This window comes from Ranitomeya variabilis, chromosome 5 (assembly GCF_051348905.1).
Source record: "Ranitomeya variabilis isolate aRanVar5 chromosome 5, aRanVar5.hap1, whole genome shotgun sequence".
In the NCBI taxonomy this organism is placed as follows: domain Eukaryota; kingdom Metazoa; phylum Chordata; class Amphibia; order Anura; family Dendrobatidae; genus Ranitomeya; species Ranitomeya variabilis.
Genome location: NC_135236.1, coordinates 265,303,817 through 265,323,612, shown reverse-complemented (window position 1 = coordinate 265,323,612; position 19,796 = coordinate 265,303,817). Strand labels below are relative to the sequence as shown.

Here is a 19,796-nt window from a genome sequence, read left to right as displayed (position 1 = left end):
TTGTAGCTTACATATCAATCTAATCTACAGAAAAAGTAAAATAACGCTCCAACTGCGTTGCTTTATTTATTTTGGATGGCTACTGAGTGTGTATTTTAACCCAAAGCTGCATTCACGGTCCTGCTTGGAATCCTTAACAATTGGTGAACAATTTATCTTTAGGCTATGTTCCCACATTCAGTATTTGGTCAGTTTTTTACATCAGTGTTTGTTAGCCTAAACCAGGAGTGTGTAAAAATTGCAGAAGTGATGACTTGTTTCTGTTATACTTTTCCTCTGATTGTTCCACTCCTGGCTTTGGCTTACACATACTGATTTGAAATACTGACCAAATACTGAACATCTGAATGTTGCCTAAGACTAAGGCTTCTTTCAGACATTAGTGATTTTCTCATATATAAAAATACGGATGGCTATTCATCAGTGTTTCATTCATCAGGGTCATTGTGATGCTGATGACCCAGCCACAACCCATCTTCAATGCTCTTACTGAGCAAAGGGGATTGTTGGCCAAAATCTTGCGATTTATGACCACATCCATCCTCACTTTTATATGGTACAGTTGTCCTGTGCCTTTTGCAGAAAAGCACCCCCAAAGTATGATATTTCTCCCACCATGCTTCATGGTTGGGACAGTGTTCTTGGGGTTGTACTCATCCTTCTTCCTACTCCAAACACGGCGAGTGGAGTTGATACCAAAAAGTTTTATTTTGGTCTCATCTGACCACATGACCTTCTCCCACGTCTTCTCTAGATCATGCAGATGGTCATTGGCGATCTTCAAACGGGCCAGGAGGAGCTTGCATGCCCTGCAGGATTCTAATTCATGACGGCGTAATGTGTTACTAACAGTAATGTTTGAGACTGTCGTCCCAGCTCTCTTCAGGTCATTGACCAGGTGCTTCTGAGGAAGATTGACAGTCATCTTGCATTTCTTCCATTTTCTAATAATTGCGCGAACAGTTGTTGCATTCTCACCAAGCTGCTTGCCTATTGTCCTGTAGCCCATCCCAGGATTGTGCAGGTCTTCAATTTTGTCACTGTTGTCCTTAGACAGCTCTTTGGTCTTGGCTATGGTGGAGAGGTTGGCATGTGATTGATTGAGTGTGTGGACAGGTGTCTTTTATTCAGGTAACAAGTTCAAACAGATGCCATTAATACAGGTAATGAGTGCAGAGTAGGAGGGCTTCTTAATGAAAAAATAACAAGACTGTGAGAGCCAGAATTCTTGCTGGCTGGTAGGTAATCAAATACTTACTTCATGCAATAAAATGCAATTTAATTATTTAAAACTCACGCATTGTGATTTTCTGGTTTTATTTTTAGATTCTGTCTCTCACAGTTGAAGTATACCTACGATAAAAAGTACAGACCTTTCCATTCTTTGTAGGTGGGAAAACTTGAAAGATCGGCAGGGTATCAAATACTTCTTTTCCCCACTGTGAGCCCACATCTTTTCTGGGACATGTCAACTGTTTTGAACAGCTGACATGTGCCCGCAATAGCCGCGGATGGAATCACGATCCACCCGTGGCTTTTAACTAGTTAAATGGCGCTGTCAAACTCTTTCAGCGCCATTTAAATCGCGCTTCCGGCCATCGGGCAGGAAATACTTGCACCAATGACCGCCGTCACGTGATCGGGGGTCATCGGTTCGTCGGCATGACAACCAGAGGTCTCCTTGAGACCTCTATGGTTGTCAGTGCCGGATTGCTATGAGTGCCACCCTGTTGTTAGCAAGTCAGCAATTCAGCTACATAGAGGCGAACTGATCATCGCCTCTATGTAATTGAGCCGATCGGGCTATGGCAGCTTCTAGTCTCCTATGGAGACTATTGAAGTGTGCCAAAAGTTAAAGAAAAATATTTTTAAAAATATAACAAAATGAAAAAATATAAAAGTTCAAATCACCCCCCTTTTTCCCCATTCAGAATAAAAATTAAAAAAATCAAACATACTCATATTTGGTATCGCCGCATACAGAATTCCCCGATCTAGCAATAAAAAAAGATTAGCCTGATCCTTAAATGGCGTAGCAATAAAAAAACTCAAAACGCCAGAATTACTTTTTTTGGTCGCCGCGACATTGCATTAAAGTGCAATAACAGGCTATCAAAAGATCGTACCTACACCAAAATGGTATATGGTAATTAAAAAAAGCAATAAGCCCTCACCTAACCCAAGATCACGAAAAATAGAGACGCTACGGTTATCGGAAAATTGCACAATTTTTTTTAGCAAAGTTTGGAATTTTTTTTCACCACTTAGATAAAAAAGAACCTAGACATGTTTGGTGTCTATGAATTCATAATGACCTGGAGAATCACAATGGCAGGTCAGTTTGAGCATTTAGTGAACCTAGCAAAAAAGCCAAACAAAAAACAAGTGTGGGATTGCAATTTTTTTGCAATTTCACCGCACTTTTTTCCATTTTCTAGTACACGACATGGTAAAACCCATGGTGTCATTCAAAAGTACAACTTGTCCCGCAAAAAATAAGCCCTCGCATGGCCATATTGATGGAAAAATCTAAAAGTTATGGCTCTGGGAAGGAGGGGAGCGAAAAATGAAAAAACAAAACCAAAAAAAGCTCCGTGGGTGAAGGGGTTAATAGCCTATTGGGGCTCAGCAAATTTTCCGTTCTGTAGAGAACTCGAGAAAGGTTCTCTACAGAACTGAAATGTTTCCAAGCCCCAATGGGCTATTAAACTACAGTTTTTCTAATTCCTTTAATGGAGTGCTGCTTTTGTTTTTTTTAGCTAGATAGATGCAGCGCCCCAGAGTCCTGGTCGTTGCAGTACTGTGGCTCCGCCACTATGGGGAGCCATGGTGCGTCCGATGGCACTGAAGGAGTTCATCTGATCAGGTATCACAGACACCAATACATTTCACAGCCGGGCCTCCGGGGGGAGCTAAGGGTTCTATTCATTAGGCCACTCCCCACCATAGTGGGTAAACTGGGGGTCAGGCAGGAAGTTAGATCAGAAAGCTGACTGGATTGGACGAAGCAACACTCAGTGGCAGAGGGTGTTGTGGAGGAAGAGACAGTAGGGTCTCTGTCAGGGGTGGGATCCTGACAGAGGCTTGGCATTGGAAAGAACGTAACGGGTCCGCGCCAGCTCCGGGAAGCGGCGGGACCCAAGAAAGGACTAGAAGCGAGATAGATTGTGCTGAGTGAGAAACGAGATCAAGCGATAGGAGAATACCAGTAGGGGTCGTGCTGTAAGACCGAAGCAACACCCTACTGAGGCGCACTACCGGTGGCCGGAACGCCGAGGGAGTATTATAACATTCAGCTTCAAGCAATACTCTAAACAGCGGCAGGGCAGTCAGTCTCAGGCGGGCTGTCTAACACATATCACCTATGAAGTCTTGGGAGGCAATTGCGGGAGAGGGGCGTCTCTAGGGTCCCGGAAGAACTCCAGGCCTACCCGACAAACGGGTGCCGTTCTAACCGTAACATCAGGGAGGGACGGACGATTAGAAGAACATCATTTAATCGAGTTGTGAGGGAACTTAAGAAACAGACACAACAGTTGTGGGGTACTTTCCGTAAGCACAGCAGGGGAGGACTACAACACATAGTGCTAAGAAGGAAGGCACTGATTTCCACCTGTGAAGAGGACTCTGGAGGTGCCATTGGACCGGCCGGACTTGCGCAGCCTGGTGAGCCGTACTCTGGACTGAGGACTCAGAGATCTCCAGTAAAGAGGTAAAGAGACTGCAACCTGGTGTCCTCGTTATTTACCGCGACCTGCACCCCACAACTGCACCGTTACAACACTACTTATTTCACCGGACGTCCCCCACTGACGGACAGGGCCACGGACCGGGTCTAGCCACCGTGACAAACTTAAGACTGAGACCTAGAGGCCCGGCTCCGGGTGCCCCTCGGCCCTGCAGCGGTGTGGGGGCGCTCCATAGACAGATAGATACCAGTGATATATGTAATCAGTGTTTTGCATGTGTAGTTTTCTGTACTTGTTGGGTTGAACTAGATGGGCTTAAAGTCTTCCTTCAACCTTAATAACCATGTAACTACGTAACTATATTTTTAGCTAATTAATAAATGAAAAAAAAAAAGGTGTGGGATCCCGCTCATTTTTCATAACTAGCTAAGGGAAAGCAGACAGCTAGGGACTGGTCTTAATAGTCTGGGAAGGGGCCAATATCCATGCATCTTCCCAGTCCATTAATATCAGTTCACAGCTGTCTGATTACCTTTTACTGGTTATTATCCCCTTCACGACATGCACTGTTTATTTACAGCGCATGTCGGAAGCAGGTGTATGGAGTGGGCTTACGCAGCGAGAACGCCCCATACCTGGCAGGTGATGACTGTGTATTACAGCATGGAACTACCCCTAACAATCAAAATGCTAAAAGGGTAGGCTATGAAGATAATAGGGCACTTCAAAAAATTTTTAAAAAAACTACAAGGAGAAAGAAGTACTAAGCCCAAAGAGTAAAAATGTATATTTATTGATATAATTAGTTAAAAAAACACACATACATCAAAATAAAAACTTGAGATAATAAATAGAGAAAACTGTTTAAATGTTGTATAGACTAGGGCTACTGATAAGGTGCTACTGCAGAAAATAATATATACATTGAATATGTACACAAATGGCCGCAGTGTGACGAGGTTAAATATGCAATTCGATTTCAATAGTTACATAGGAAACATATAGAAGTTATGCTTGTATTCTTACCTTAAAAAATTTGATTGATTTTTACTTTTCTTATTGCTAATTCCAACATCATCATAAAACTTATCTTTTATACTTTTGCCAATCTCAACATCATCATAGTTTTCATCATTTACCTTATAAAAACAAAACAAAACAAAATAAATAGGTACAAAGCATATAATGCATAGCTTTTTACATGAGATCAACTGAACTAATTTGCAACCTACAAATTGTTTCAGGTATAGCTATAGATAGAATTAGGTCTTATTCACCTAATTCAGAATTAGGCCAGTCTGTGAATGGCAAAGCATGGGCAAGAATATGTTATGTCGCTGCAATGAATGCTCTAAGTAAGGAGGAAAGGAAGTTGGGACCGCCATTCTGGTATTCATGAAGACCCCAGCAGAGGAACAGCAAGTGATCAGATATTGATCACCTATCCTGTGGAGGTAGAATCTTATACAGACCTACATGCATCAGGTTATGGAATACAATTAAATTAATGGTTTGGACCATCACAAGTCCTCACGCTGGGTTTATATTACCTGATAATATGACCCCAGATTGGTAGATATTTACCTATTCGTGGTCATTTAATAGCCTCTTTATACAGGCAGACAGCGGTTAATGGTGTGCAATGAATGATCTGCAAGAGATCGCTCAGTACACATAAGCTGTCACTGTTCTTGTCAAGATGATGCTTTAATAAGAACGATTATCTTTTATGAAAACCAAAAGCTCATTTTACCTGTTGAAAAAGTGTTTTGCTCATTCATCAGACGATCAACAGCCTGTGTAGACTGCAAGATTATAGTGCAACAGGTGTTCTTACGAACGCTCATTCATGATAATCTTTCAGTGTAGAGGCAATTTTAGACTGAAGAGCTTGCGGGATGAGTTGATATCTGCTGGTTCCTATTAACATTTTCCTGCTCAGGTATGGTTAGACCTCCACCGATTATAATGTTATAGTATTTCCAGGGATAAGGCATAACATTATCAGATAAAATATCTTAACTTTACTTTCTTACCTCTACCACAGCCATCCCAGCGTGATGCATGGACTGGCCATGGGTCTCCTGACCTGAACTTATATGAAACTCTTGAGTTCAGGTAAGGAGACCTGTGGCCAGTCCATACATCACGGTCTGTACTTGGACAGTGTTTCATGAATGTCCGAATGAGGCTTTAGGAGCTTAGTAATATCAAATTATTCAGGCACATTAACTTTTCTCTATGTTTAGTTAAAAAAGCATCCAGTATAAAATCATCCACTTATAGTCTGCATTTAGAGAGTTTGAAGTTAGAGTAAAATTATTATTAATTTTTTTTAAGCACAAAGTTGAATCTTCATTTGGTTTAAAAAATGAACAGTTAAAAGTTGTGTTTTTAAAGAATTTTAGGATTTTTAAAAAATTATGCCTTTAACTGAGCTACTTTCTTTTTGTTGAGGAAAAGCTCTCAGGCCGTAGTGAAATGGCTGTGTAGCCACCATTCAAAAAACAGCAACCGATAGTCATTGGAGTTGAGTCAGGTCACAGATTTTCCTTCTAGGGTTCACTAGTTTCCCATTGCCTCACTCATGATTAAAACGAATCAACCACTGTGTCCATCCGACCACTAGTATGTGCATGTCACAGTGTAGAAACTTTACAACCAAGCCACATGTTGCTTGTACTATGGTGACCAGCCCATGCTACCATAGCCATAGCCACAGCGTGTTCAGATTTTTCCCATCAAGCACATAAGGGACGCCATTGCTCAGGGAACTGCTGTGGAGCCTGAAGATTTACCTAAGTGCATTCAGAGTAGAAGAACATTTCTCAGAAAACCATTAATAACCTCATTGAGAGCATGTCAAGGCATATAACTGAGTATTTCTGCATGTGGTGCTTATACTCAATATTGAAAAAAAATTTGTAGTTTTGAAAATATTGTTTCCATTAATATGTGTATCGATCTTGTGATTTCCATCATTCCATGACATTTCCTTCTTAGGATTGCAATTTCAAGGTTGAGGAGTCTAGGTGTTACCAGTTGTGGGTGTGCCACTACAAAGTCCAATCAGTGCTGGCAGTGTATTCTACCTAAGTACACACTCCTTTACCAAGGGCAATGGTAACACCCAACTGGTAACACCCAACTGGCAATTTATTTATAATTTTCAAGTAGAATACTAGAGGAATGCCACACTGTAAAGGTCTATGAAAAGATGCTTAAAAATTGTTACCGTATTTTTCTGACCATAAGATGCACTTTTTTTCCTCCAAATTTGGGAGGAAAGTGTGGGTGCGTCTTATGGTAGGGATGTAGCATGTGGGGAGGGGGGCAGCAGCGAGTGGGATCGCACTGTTATCCCACTTCAGGAGGCAGAAAAATGTCCCCACTGCCGGGAATTAGCTGCTGGGGAAAGCAGTGGTCCCGATGATTAAGTGCAGTGAATATTCATTAGCTACTCCCCGCCCACCTATCAGCTGAGCGGTGAGCCGGGAGCAGCAAATGAATACTGCACTTAAGCAGCGACACACATGGATTCCTCAGCGCTGGATTCCTGCAGCAGCTAGGGAGATCCCTGTGTCCGGGGGAGGAGGAGGCAGCAGCAGCAGGGTCCAGGGGAGAGGAGATTGCTGCCTACCTTCCTGGGCTGGAGCTGAGTGCTGTGCAGTGTGCACAAGGAGGACCTGTGATGATGTCAGAAGTGGGCGGGCTGGATTATCACGTGGCAGCACAGAGCCCTCCCTCTTCTTGACATCATCACAGGTCCTTCAGACTCCAACACTAGAATCTGCAGGATTCCTCTTATAACCTGTACTGTGCTGTGGAAAGGCAACAAGAGGGAGGGCTCTGTGTGTGCAGTCATGGGATGCTTTTCACCTCACCACAGCTGGCTGGATGCCACAATTAAGAGGTTAGTCTTTCCAAAACACAATAAAGCACTCTGCCACTCCTGTGGTGAACTATAACTCCCAGCATGTCATAGGATCTGCAGGACATGCTGGGAGTTATAGTTCTCCCATGGGATTTTAAAGCAGCACTCCAGTGTTATTTTGCAGTGCTGGAGTGGTGCTTTCAATATAAGCCCTGTGCCCCCATTCTTATACTCACCCTCCAGCATCTTCATATAGTACTTCACAGCCACCACACTGGTCCCGCAGCTTCCAACATAATAACATACTATTATATATAATAACACCACATATAATAGTATGTTATTAAATATGTTACCACATTTTTTTGCTTCAAATATTTTTTTCCCTATTTTCCACCTCTAAAACCTGGGTGCGCCTTATAGTCCGAAAAATACGGTACTTTCTGGGGAAAAGACTAAAACAAAAATGTCATGAACAGGGACAGGTCCTCTTTAAGGGCATTATACAATGATTAAGATTTATTTGCTTGACAACAGAAATTCCTTGTAGCCATGTAATGTTTGCTAGCAAGGTCAATACCACTTACCTCTGCATTAAATGCTTTATTTGAAATTCCATCATCACTTTTCTGTGACATTTCCATGGCTTCTAGAAACAGAAGTAGAAAGATATGCAAGATATTTAATAAACAAAATGCACAAAATATTATTATCAGGCGCATAAAAATAAGCTCTGTAGTTTCAAGCAAAAGGAATGAAAGAACAGGAATGGAATTTATGGTATCAAAAAGATGTAATGTTAAGGTTAATCGCTAGGCAAATAGTACAGATAAAATGTAAGATTACTGCTATACAGTCAAGGCCGAATGTGTTGGTACCCTTGAAATTGTTCCAGAAAATGAATTATTTGTCGGAGAAAATTATTGAAAATTATTGCAATTACATGTTTATTTCCTTTGTGTGTTCTGGAACAATACAAAAATAAGAGGAAAAAAGGCAAATTGGATAGAGCGCCACACAAAGCCCCAAAAAAGGCCCAGACAAAATTGTTGGCTCCCTCAACGAACGGTAATACTTAGTTGCACACCCTTTGTAATAAATAACTGCAATCAATCATCCTATAACTATCAACAAGCTCCTTACACCTCTCAACTGAAATTGTTGACCACGTTTCTTTTGCAAACTGCACCAGGTCTCCAATATTTGATGGGTGCCTTCTCCCAACAACAATTTTAAAATCTCTCCACAGGTGTTCAATGGAGTTTTGATTCACACTCATTGCTGGCCACTTCAGAACTCTCCAGTCCTTTGTTTCCATCCATTTCTGGGTGCTTTTTGAAGCATGTTTGGGGTCATTGTCCTGCTGGAAGATCCATGACCAAGGACGCAAACCCAGCTGTCTGACACTGGGCACTACAATGCGACCCAAAATCCTTTGGTAATCTTCAGATTTCATGATGCCTTGCACTCCGTCAAGGCACTCAGTGCCAGTAGTATCAAAACAACCCCAAAACATATTTGAATCTTCATCATATTTTACTGTAACTACTGTGCTCTTTTCTTTGTAGGCCTCATTCAGTTTTTGGTAAACAGTAGAATGATGTGCTTTACTAATGGTCTCATCTGTCCACAAGATGCTTTCCCAGAAGGATTTTGGCTTACTTTTTCATGTTTCTGTGTCAGCACTGGGGTCCACCTGGGTCTCCTGCCATATCATTTAATTTTATTCAAATGTTGACGGATACTTTGCCCTGACACTGATGTACCCTGAGCTTGCAGGACAGCTTCAATTTCTTTGGAACTTGGGCTGCTTTTCCACCACCTGGACTATCCTGCATTGCAACCTTTCATCAATTTTTCTCTGCCGTCCATGTCCAGGGAGATGGCTAAAGTGCCATGGGTTGTAAACTTCTTGATTGTGCTGTGCTCCGTGGACAAAGGAACATCGCGATCTCTGAAGATGGACTTGTAACCTTGAGATTGTTGATATTGTTCAACAATTTTTGTTCTCAAGTCCTCAGTCAGTTCTCTTCTCCTCTTTCTGTTCTACATGCTTAGTGTGGCCTTTTTATCTAGTTTGAGGTGTGATTTTCATATCGCATACACCTGTTACTTGCCACATGTGAGTTTGAGCGACCATCACATTCTTGAAACAAAGTTGTTTACCCACAATTTTGGAAATGTGCCAACAATTTTGTCAGGTCCATTTTTGTGGTTTTGTGTGAAATTATGTCCAATTTGCCTTTTTTTCAGTTTTTTTATGCTGTCTCAATACACACAAAGAAAATAAACGTGTATAACAAAACATGTGTGATTGCAGTAATCTTCTTGGAGAAATACTTTATTTTCTGCAACAATTTCAAGGGTGCCTACACTTTTGGCCATGACTTTAAAAAGCATAGGTGCTTCACAAATTTATGCTAAAAAATTATTCCCACCCAATTTTGATATTCACTATTCCTGTTGATTGTTATGTATATACACTAATGTATATGACCACCCAACGAAGGAATACATACAAAGATGAAAACTTAAAATCCATCTAAGAAAATTCTGGCTTAGAACTAGGGTGGTTTTCTCAAAGAGGTGTTCTTCAGGAGAGGTTTCACTTGTACAAACCTTCAGGGGTTCTGTAGTATTACATGAGGACCACTCAAATAAATATGAGACCTGTTAAATGTAATACATGGTAGCACAGAGTGCTTCGGCATGGTTGAAAACTCCTGCAACAACTTTCCGACCTTACTTAGATGATGATCCCAAGCATTATTCACAAATTTGCCATTGGCTAGAAAACAATATTACCATATTACCAATGTTGCTAGTCAACTAAATATTGAGATCTCTAAATATTGAGATCTCAAGGCTTGCAGGGTTGGTCCTCAAATGGTATAATGAGATCAGAGGATTTTATACCTGGCATGTCAACGATTGAGGGAAAGGGCACGATGCCACACTAACACTGAATACTGTCAAAGCAGGGAGTATGTAAAACTTTAGGCATCTCTGGTCAAGATGACTGTCTTTGTGAACAGTTAAGCAAGATGAAGATTAAATGATCTCTAAAAGGCCTAAACTTAAAGATGACACATTTCCTTGTATTTTAGTCACACACACAAAAATTATATATATATATATATATATATATATATATATATATATATATATATATATACATAATTTTTTACATTTTAAAAATTACAAAAAGGAAAATGGGCCAATGCAAACGTTTAGGCACCCTAAGATTTGCGTACTCAGATAACTTTGATCCAGATTTCAGACCTTAATTAGCCTATTAGGGCTATAGCTTGTTTATTATCATCATTAAGAATGACCTGGTGATGCAAATTTCCAAGCTTTATAAAAACCCAGCCTCCTCCAACCTTGTGTAAAAAAAAAAAAAGCAGCCATGGGTTCTTCTAAGCATCTGCCTAGCACTCTGAAAATGAAAATGGAGGAGGCCAACGATGCAGGAGAAGGCTATGAGAAGTTAGCAAAGCATTTTCAAGTTACCCTTTACTCAGTTTGAAATGTAATTAAGAAAACGGTAATTAGACATACCGGTAATTATATTTCCAGGAATCCATCCTGACAGCACCATGGAGGACGTCCTTCTTATCCATAGTGGGACAGGAAACCACGAGAGTTTAAAAGGACCCTCCCCCTTCCACCCTTCAGCGATTTTCCAAAGTAACACCTCTGGATGGATGCAAAAAAGAGAATTTAATTTGAACAAAACAATCATTATACAAATGTTACTTCACATAAGTATGCATTATATGTAACATAGGGAGGGAACTACCAGTGCTGTCAGGATGGATTCCTGGAAATATAATTACCGGTATGTCTAATTACCGTTTTCCAGGTCACCACCTGACAGCACCATGGAGAAGTACCAAAGGAGACCTTTTGGTCCTAGGATGGGACTACTGCATGAAGCACCTTCCTGCCAAAGGCTAGCTGGGATGACACTACGTCTAACTTGTAATGCTTAGAGAAGGTACTGAGACTAGACCAGGAGGCAGCTCTACAGATCTGATCTGCCGAAGCTCCCCCTTTCTCTGCCCATGAGGCGGCTATCGCCCTAGATGAATGAGCTTTTAAGTTGTCTGGGGGATTCTTACCCTGTGCTTTATATGCTAGGCTAATAGTGGATCTAATCCATCTAGCAATGGTAGATTTTGAAGCTTTTTTCCCCCTATTTGGGCCCCCAAATAGAACGAACAGATTAGTATCCTGTCTCCAGGCCCTAGTCGCCTCTAAGTACTTAAGAACGGTCTCCCTAACATCCAGGCTATGATAAAACATTTCTTTTTGGTTTTTGGGAGCCTGGCAAAAAGATGGAAGTACTACCTCCTGATTTATATTTGAGTCTGAGACGACCTTCGGAAGGAAGCCTGGGTCAAGTTTTAAAACTAGTCTATCCTCATATATTTGCAGATAGGGATTTTGAATAGAGAGGGCCTGGAGTTCTCCTAGTCTCTTGGCTGACGTGATGGCCACTAGGAACGCCGTTTTGAGAGAAAGATTAGAGATGTTTATATCCTCAGATAAAACAAAAGGATCCTTGCACAATTCATTAAGGACCAGGTTAAGATCCCAAGGTGGGATGGTTTTCCTGATCAAGGGCCTTAGGGTACTGTCACACTAAACGATTTACCAACGATCACGACCAGCGATACGACCTGGCCGTGATCGTTGGTAAGTAGTTGTGTGGTCGCTGGGGAGCTGTCACACAGACAGCTCTCCAGCGACCAACGATGCCGAAGTCCCCGGGTAACCAGGGTAAACATCGGGTTACTAAGCGCAGGGCCGCGCTTAGTAACCCGATGTTTACCGTGGTTACCAGCGTAAAAGTTAAAAAAAACAAACAGTACATACTCACATTCCGGTGTCTGTCCCCCGGCGCTGTGCTTCTCTCCACTGTGTCTGTGCCAGCCGGAAAGCACAGCGGTGACGTCACCGCTGTGCTCGCTTTCCGGCTGGCCGGCGCTCACAGTGCAGAGAAGCAGAACGCCGGGGGACAGACACCGGAATGTAAGTATGTACTGTTTTTTTTTTTTTACTTTTACGCTGGTAACCACGGTAAACATCGGGTTACTAAGCGCGGCCCTGCGCTTAGTAACCCGATGTTTACCCTGGTTACAAGCGAACGCATCGCTGGATCGCTGTCACACACAACGATCCAGTGATGGCAGCGGGAGATCCAGCGACGAAAGAAAGTTCCAAACGATCTGCTACGACGTACGATTCTCAGCAGGATCCCTGATCGCTGCTGCGTGTCAGACACAGCGATATCGTATGGATATCGCTGGAACGTCACGGATCGCGCCGTCGTAGCGATCAAAGTGCCAATGTGTGACAGTACCCTTAGCCTTAAGACTGCCTTGGAAAAACGAGCAATCCAAGGGTGAGAGGTTAGGGAAGAGTCATAAAATACACTGAGGGCTGCCACTTGGACCCTCAGAGTACTTGGTTTAAGACCCTTCTCAAACCCCTGCTGCAAAAAATCAAGGATCTTGGGAATGTTAGGGCGATCAAGATCAACCATCGCGTCTCCACAAACACTGCAGAATCTCTTCAAAATTTTTAAATAAATTGCAGAAGTTACTGGCTTCCTACTTGCTTGGAGAACAGAGATGACTTCTTCCGATAGACCTTTCGCTTTCAAGATCTGGCGTTCAGGATCCAAGCCGCTAATTGGAGGCTGTCTGGGTTTTGATGAAGAATCGGGCAATGGAGGAGTAGATCTCTTCTTTTCGGAAGGAAGATAGGTTCCTCTACTGCTAGTTTCTTCAATAAGGGGAACCAGCTCCTCTTGGGCCAGAACGGAACCACTAGGATGACTTGAGCTCTGTCCTCGTATATCTTCCTCAGGATCCTTGGAATAAGTGCAAGAGGGGGGAAGGCATATAAGAGACCCCTGCTCCATGATTGGGAAAGTGCGTCTACTCCTGCCGGTCTTTCCCGAGGGTTCAATGAGTAAAAGGTTTTGACCTTTGCGTTTCCTCTGGCGGCGAATAAGTCCACCTCTGGAGCTCCCCATCGCTGGCATAGTTCGTTGAAAACTTCGGTGTTTAGCTCCCATTCTATGGCTGACAGCTTCCTCCTGCTCAGAAAATCCGCCACCTGGTTCCTTGAACCTTCCAGATGAACTGCTGAAATCGAGAGAACCAGTCTCTCCGCCCAACTGAAGATCCGGTCTGCTAGATTCTGTAATCTCAGATGCCTGGGACCGCCCTGATGCCATAGGAAGGCCACCGTCGTTGTATTGTCCGAGAAGATCTTCAGGTGCTTGTTTTTTAGCAGATCCTGAGCTGAACATAGGACCTTCCAGACCGCGTGTAATTCTCTGTGATTCGATGAATACATGCTTTCCTCTGGATTCCACTGTCCTTGATAAAATCTTCCTAGGACCTGACCACCCCATCCTTGTTGACTTGCGTCTGTGGTCACCGTGACAGCCGGAGAGAGGATCCATGGTACACCGACCTATAGGTTCTCGGGAACAGTCCACCATCGGAGGGATCGTCTGACCTGATGGGAAAGACGGAACTCCTTGTCCAGAGATGCTTGTCTTCTGTCCCAGGAAGCAAGGACTGCTCTCTGCAGGTGACGGGAATGAAATTGACTCCAGTTGACACAAGGAATACAGGCCGTCATTAATCCCAGGACCCTCATTGCATCTCTGATGGACACTCGGCTTTTTGAAAAATGGCGAACTCTTCTTATAATATCGACCCGCTTCTCGTCTGGAAGAAAAGACTTCCTGATATTTGAGTCTAGGATAACTCCTAGAAACTTTATTCTTGATTTGGGTGTTAGGTGAGATTTTGACCAGTTCACCACCCAGCCTAATTTCTGCAGAGTGGAGATTACCAACTGACAGTCGATCTTGAGCTGCCCTATAGAATCCCCTACCAATAGGAAATCGTCCAGATAGGGTACTATTGTGATATCTCGATTTCTCAGATAAGCTACTATCTCCACGACAATCTTCGTAAAGACTCTGGGTGCTGTTGCTAACCCAAAGGGGAGGCAGCAAAACTGGTAATGGTAGATCCTTCCCTCTTTTTCTATCGCAAATCTGAGATATTTTTGGTGATCTCTGCAAATTGGAACATGGTAATATGCACTCTTTAAATCTAAGGTGCACATTAACACATCCTTTCCTAAAAGGGGAATTGTGGAGCGAATGGATTCCATTTTGAACCTCTTGTACACCAGATATTTGTTTAGGGGTTTGAGGTTTATTATGGTTCTGGATTCTCCAGAGGGCTTTTTTTTATAGAGAAAAGGCCTGAATAATGACCTGTTCCTATTTCCCCCTGAGGAACTGGGGATATTGCTGCCATTTGCAGAAGATCCTGAATGTCCGACCACATAGGGGAGACAGAAGAGAGATGTACGTTGGACACGAAATATTTTTCTGGGGGAAGAGAGCTGAACTCTATCTTGCACCCCTGAGATATGACCTGGCGGACCCAAGGACTTCTGGTAATCTTCTCCCATTGCACCCGAAAGCCCAATAGTCGCCCTCCTATTCTGATGGCGTCATTTCTTTAGATATTCTGTTCTGGAAGTTGAGGAACCTGAGTCCCTATTCCTGTTCCTATCCCCCCTTTTTGATAGCTCCACCTCCCTTGCTTGCCCTTACCCCTGTAGTCTGACCTCTGACCATAATAGGGCCTGCGAAAGGGCTGGTATTTTTTCTTTTTCTCCTCTGGAAATCCCTTCTTTTCATCAGAAGCTTTTTCCAGGATGTCGTCAAGAATAGGTCCGAAGACCCTTCCTCCTAAGAAAGGGATGGCGCACAGCTTGTTCTTAGAATGAACGTCACCTGACCAATTTTTCAACCAAATGGCTCGTCTGGCTGCGTTCGACAAAGACTGACCCCTGGCTGTAAATCTAACCGATTCTGCCGTAGCATCTGCTAAAAAAACGGTTGCTAGCTTCAATAGAGGAATCGCCTTAATAATGGTTTCTCTAGGGGTTTTAGCCGACAACTGATCCTGCAAGTCATCTACCCACAAATGCATTGCCCGTGCTACAGACGTGGCCGCTATATTCGTGCGGATCACCGCTGCCGAGCTCTCCCAGGCTCTCTTTAAGAGCCCATCCGCCTTACGATCCATCGGCTCCTTTAAGTTAGAGGAGTCCTCAAATGGAATGGCGGTTCTTTTAGAAACCTTCGCAAGTGGAATGTCAATCTTTGGGATATCCTCCCAGTCCTTGACATCTTCATGATCAAAAGGGAGGCGGAGTCTGAAGTCTTTAGGAATTGATAACTTCTTTTCTGCTTCCTCCCATTCCTCTATTATCATAGAGCGAATGTGAGCATTGACAGGAAAGACCTTTGAGGTGTGAGAGCGCGGCCCCCCAAACATCTCGTCCTGTACCAACGGAGTAGATGCGGGTTCTTCAACCTGCATAGTCTGTCTAACAGCACTCAAGAGTTCTTCTATATCACTAGATGAAAACAGACATTTCTTCCCCCTCTCTGGGGGATCTCTGCTCAATTCCTCCTCCTCCAGGTCAGATTCAAAAGAGCTGTCCTCGGACGACAAATCCGATTCTCTCTGCCTTTTCTTGGATCTCTGTGGATCCTGGGGGTCAGATTGCATGGGCTGAGGAAACGATAGGCCAAATATTGAGGCCTGCACCTCCTCTCTGATAATGGTCCTCATGTTCGACATTAGAGAGGCCTGCTCTTCCCCCAAGATACGACTGGTGCATGACTCGCATAGGGACTTCTGCCAGGAGTCCTTCAGTTTTACGGCACAAAGAGGACATTTCTTGGCTCTTTCGGATCTCTTAACCGCAGAGGCCTATAATACATAATGCAAACAAAGGGGTAAGACCCACATGGCTTCTCCTATAATTTTGTGAGGAAGCAGGGCCTGTGACTCACATGTGCCTGGGGCTCCTGTGGCGCTTCAAGCTTAGGATTATCCTCCATCTCGCTCGAACGTGCCCCCCAGCCCACACATACCTTTAAACACAGTTGCCGCCATGTTCCGGACCTCCCTCTGGAAGGAGATGACGAACGCCGACCCCATGCTGCTGGCCATGACCCGGAAGCGCGGCAGCCGTGAACCAGAAGTGACTCGCGCCGGAGCGCGATTCGGAAGCACCACGCTCCCTCTGCAGTCATGCCGATTCCCCGGCTCCAGGATGACCTGCTGCCTCACCCCCGCAAGCGCTTATCCAGGATCCTACCCTGTAGAGCACCACGCTGACAGGTACATCGGGGGTCTTGCGTCCAGGGTCGAGGGTAGGGGAAGCGACCCCTAAACCTGGAGCAGCGCTACACCGGTTAAAGCTGAGTGACCCTATAGTACGGGTATCAGCTTGGCAGATTCTTCCAGTGGGAAGGAAGAGGCCGAGCCCCCCCGATCCACACTGTCTGCACGGAACAGATGGATGACTCTCGTCGTTCCCATCCACAGTGGGACAGGAAAAACACTAAAGGGTGGAAGGGGGAGGGTCCTTTTAAACTCTCGTGGTTTCCTGTCCCACTATGGATAAGAAGGACGTCCTCCATGGTGCTGTCAGGTGGTGACCTGGAAATGGTAGTTAACAGGAACAGTGAAGGACAAGGTAAGGTTTGGAAGACCAAAGAACATTTTTGTGAGAGCTACTTGTAGGATTGCTAGAAAGGCAAATCAGAACCTCTGCTTGACTGTAAAAGACCTTCAGAAAGATTTAAAGGACCATGGAATTGTGGTACACTGTTCTACTGTTCAGAGATACCTGCACAAATAGGGCCTTAATGTAAGAGTCATAAGAAGAAAGATATGGAAATCCTAGCTAATTTGAGAATTTTTTCCATTTCATTTGAAGAAATTATGGAAAATTTTTAAATTGATACCAGCAAACCCATCTCAAAAGATGGGACAGGGCCATATCTATCATTTGGCAGCATCCACTCCACTTTTCTCTAAGCATCTGGGAAGTAAGGAGACCAATTGCTGGAGTTTTGGGAGAAAATGTTGTCCAATTGTTATCTGATGTAGGATTCTGGTTGCTCAACAATCCTGGGTCTTCTTTGCTTGATTTTTTTGCTTCATAATGTGCCAAATGCTTTATATTGTTGAATGACTCTGCACTGCAGTAGACCAGCTCAACACACTAACTCTTCATCTGTGAAGATATGCTATTGTGATAGATGAAGTATCTCGTTTAGTATTGTCTTGCAGAATTATGCAAGGCCTTCCCTGAAATAGACGTTATCTGCATGGGAGCATATGTTGTTCTAAAACCTCTGTACAATGCCAGCATTGATAGTGCCTTTCAAGATGTGTAAGCTGCCCATGCCATAGGCACTAATGCAACCCCTACTATGAAGAGATGAAGGCTTTTCAACTGTGCGCTGTTAACAAGCGGGATAGTACTTGCCCTCTTAAGTCTGCAGGACATGGCGATAATGGTTTCCGATAAGAACTTAACATTTTTATTCATCTGACTAGACGACTAGAAAAAGCACCCTTCGAACCTGAAACATCTTGCGATATTTGCTCACAATGAGTGAGCAAAAATACTTGTGGAAAGGTGCAGAAGTCTCATTGAGAGTTACAGAAGTCACTTGTTTGCAGTTATTGCCTCAAAAAGCTGTAATATTAAGTTAGGGTCACATCATTTTTAAATACCACAGCACACCCAACAATATATACAAATCACAGAATTATATCTCACTATATCAATATCATACAAAAACCACTAAATAGGGTGCGTTGTGAGAAAAAACAGTGGAAACCACTGCCGAGAAGGAAACTAAAACTAGAGCAACGAACCAGGAAAACCACCAGAAAGTATACCAGATCAAGGGTAATTAAAATTATGCCTTTATTATAGACAAGTGGCAAATGATTACATAAAATGTGCAAAGAATAATATAAATATACACAAAATATACACAAAAATATGTGCAAGAACAGGATAAAATCATAGTAGTTCCCAGCAAGGAAATAACCCCAGATACCACATTACAGGACTTTTTACTTCAGATGTGCATAACAATTGTGCCAATGCACCAAAAAAACAGGTGCTAAAAAGTGAAAAAAAAATGTAAAATATATTAATAGGAGCAAAAAATTTTTTTTAAAATTTGCAACAATTAAAAAAAGTACTACTGTGCATAAATGAATTTGTTTATAAAAATTATATATATAAACTAAATAAATAAAGTGCCAAAGTGCTATGACCAAAATTAGGGTCAAAAACTGTGCACACCACACCAATCCTGTGAGGATGTGTGCAAACAAAATTAAGATAGCACAGCGATATATATATATCTCTCATATACCTGTGGGGTAGGCTGGGTCCTGTATCTGCGCACACCCGACGCGCGTTTTGGAGCACTGTCCTTCGTCAGGACAGTATTGCCTTGTGCTGGCGTGTACTCCGGAGGTGTTTCAGGTGACAGGTTCCCTTTAATGCAGTTCTTCCTGAAAGCCCATAAAAAACAAGCATCCAATATTGAAAATTGGACTGTACTTTGTGCACATTGATTTCTCCAGAATTTCTAAACCTTATGTATAGTGGATGGTAGGATACTCAAAGTCCTTGCAATTTTATGTTGAAGAACATTTTTTTTTAATGTTTCACAATTTTTACACAGGAGTTATTCACAGATTGGTGAACCTCTGACCATCTTTACTTCTGAGAGACTCTGCCTCTGTAATATGCAATTTTTTCTATGCACTCAGGTAACTTAGTTGTTATTTGACCCTAAATTTCTAAATGTCAACTTCTGAAGAGATAAGAGATTTAAAAAAAATGCTTTGTTTTTTCTTACATTTTACACAAACATCTCAGCTTTCTGTAATTAGGGTTGTGTTTTTGCACATGACACTAAGCTATTTTGTATAGTACAGTCTTTGAAAGACTCTCATAAGTTACGAGCTGACTTCGACAAACTTAGCTTTTGGGCATCCATGTGAAAGATGACACTCAATTTGCAAAAATGTAAAGTCATGCACCTGGGCACTAATAATATGCTGGCATCATATGTTCTAGAGGGAGTAAAACTAGGAGAGTAGCTTGTAGAGAAGGATCTAGGTCTACTTGTAGATCACAGACTAAATAACAGCATGCAATGTCAATCAGTAGCTTCTAAGGTCAGCAGAATATTGTCATGTATTATTAACCCCTTCATGACCTTGGGATTTTCCGTTTTTCCGTGTTCGTTTTTCGCTCCCTCCTTCCCAGAGCCGTAACTTTTTTATTTTTCC

General features: G+C 42.8%; 1 protein-coding gene across 2 annotated transcripts in view; it reads right to left on the bottom strand.

The window, feature by feature from the left end:
- The window catches only part of SLC28A2 (solute carrier family 28 member 2), a 144,856-nt gene that overhangs the window by 103,312 nt on the left and 21,748 nt on the right, over positions 1-19,796 (bottom strand). Inside the window, exons 1-3 of one of the 2 annotated variants that reach the window (XM_077264219.1) lie at positions 18,869-19,004; positions 8,151-8,212; positions 4,716-4,828 (exon numbers count right to left, since the gene is read on the bottom strand). In XM_077264219.1, the coding sequence (XP_077120334.1) occupies positions 4,716-4,828; positions 8,151-8,207 (170 nt within the window). In that variant the 5' untranslated portion in view covers positions 8,208-8,212; positions 18,869-19,004. Of the gene's footprint in view, positions 1-4,715; positions 4,829-8,150; positions 8,213-18,868; positions 19,005-19,796 lie in introns of those variants that run through there. The other variant, XM_077264218.1, reaches the window with a different exon arrangement.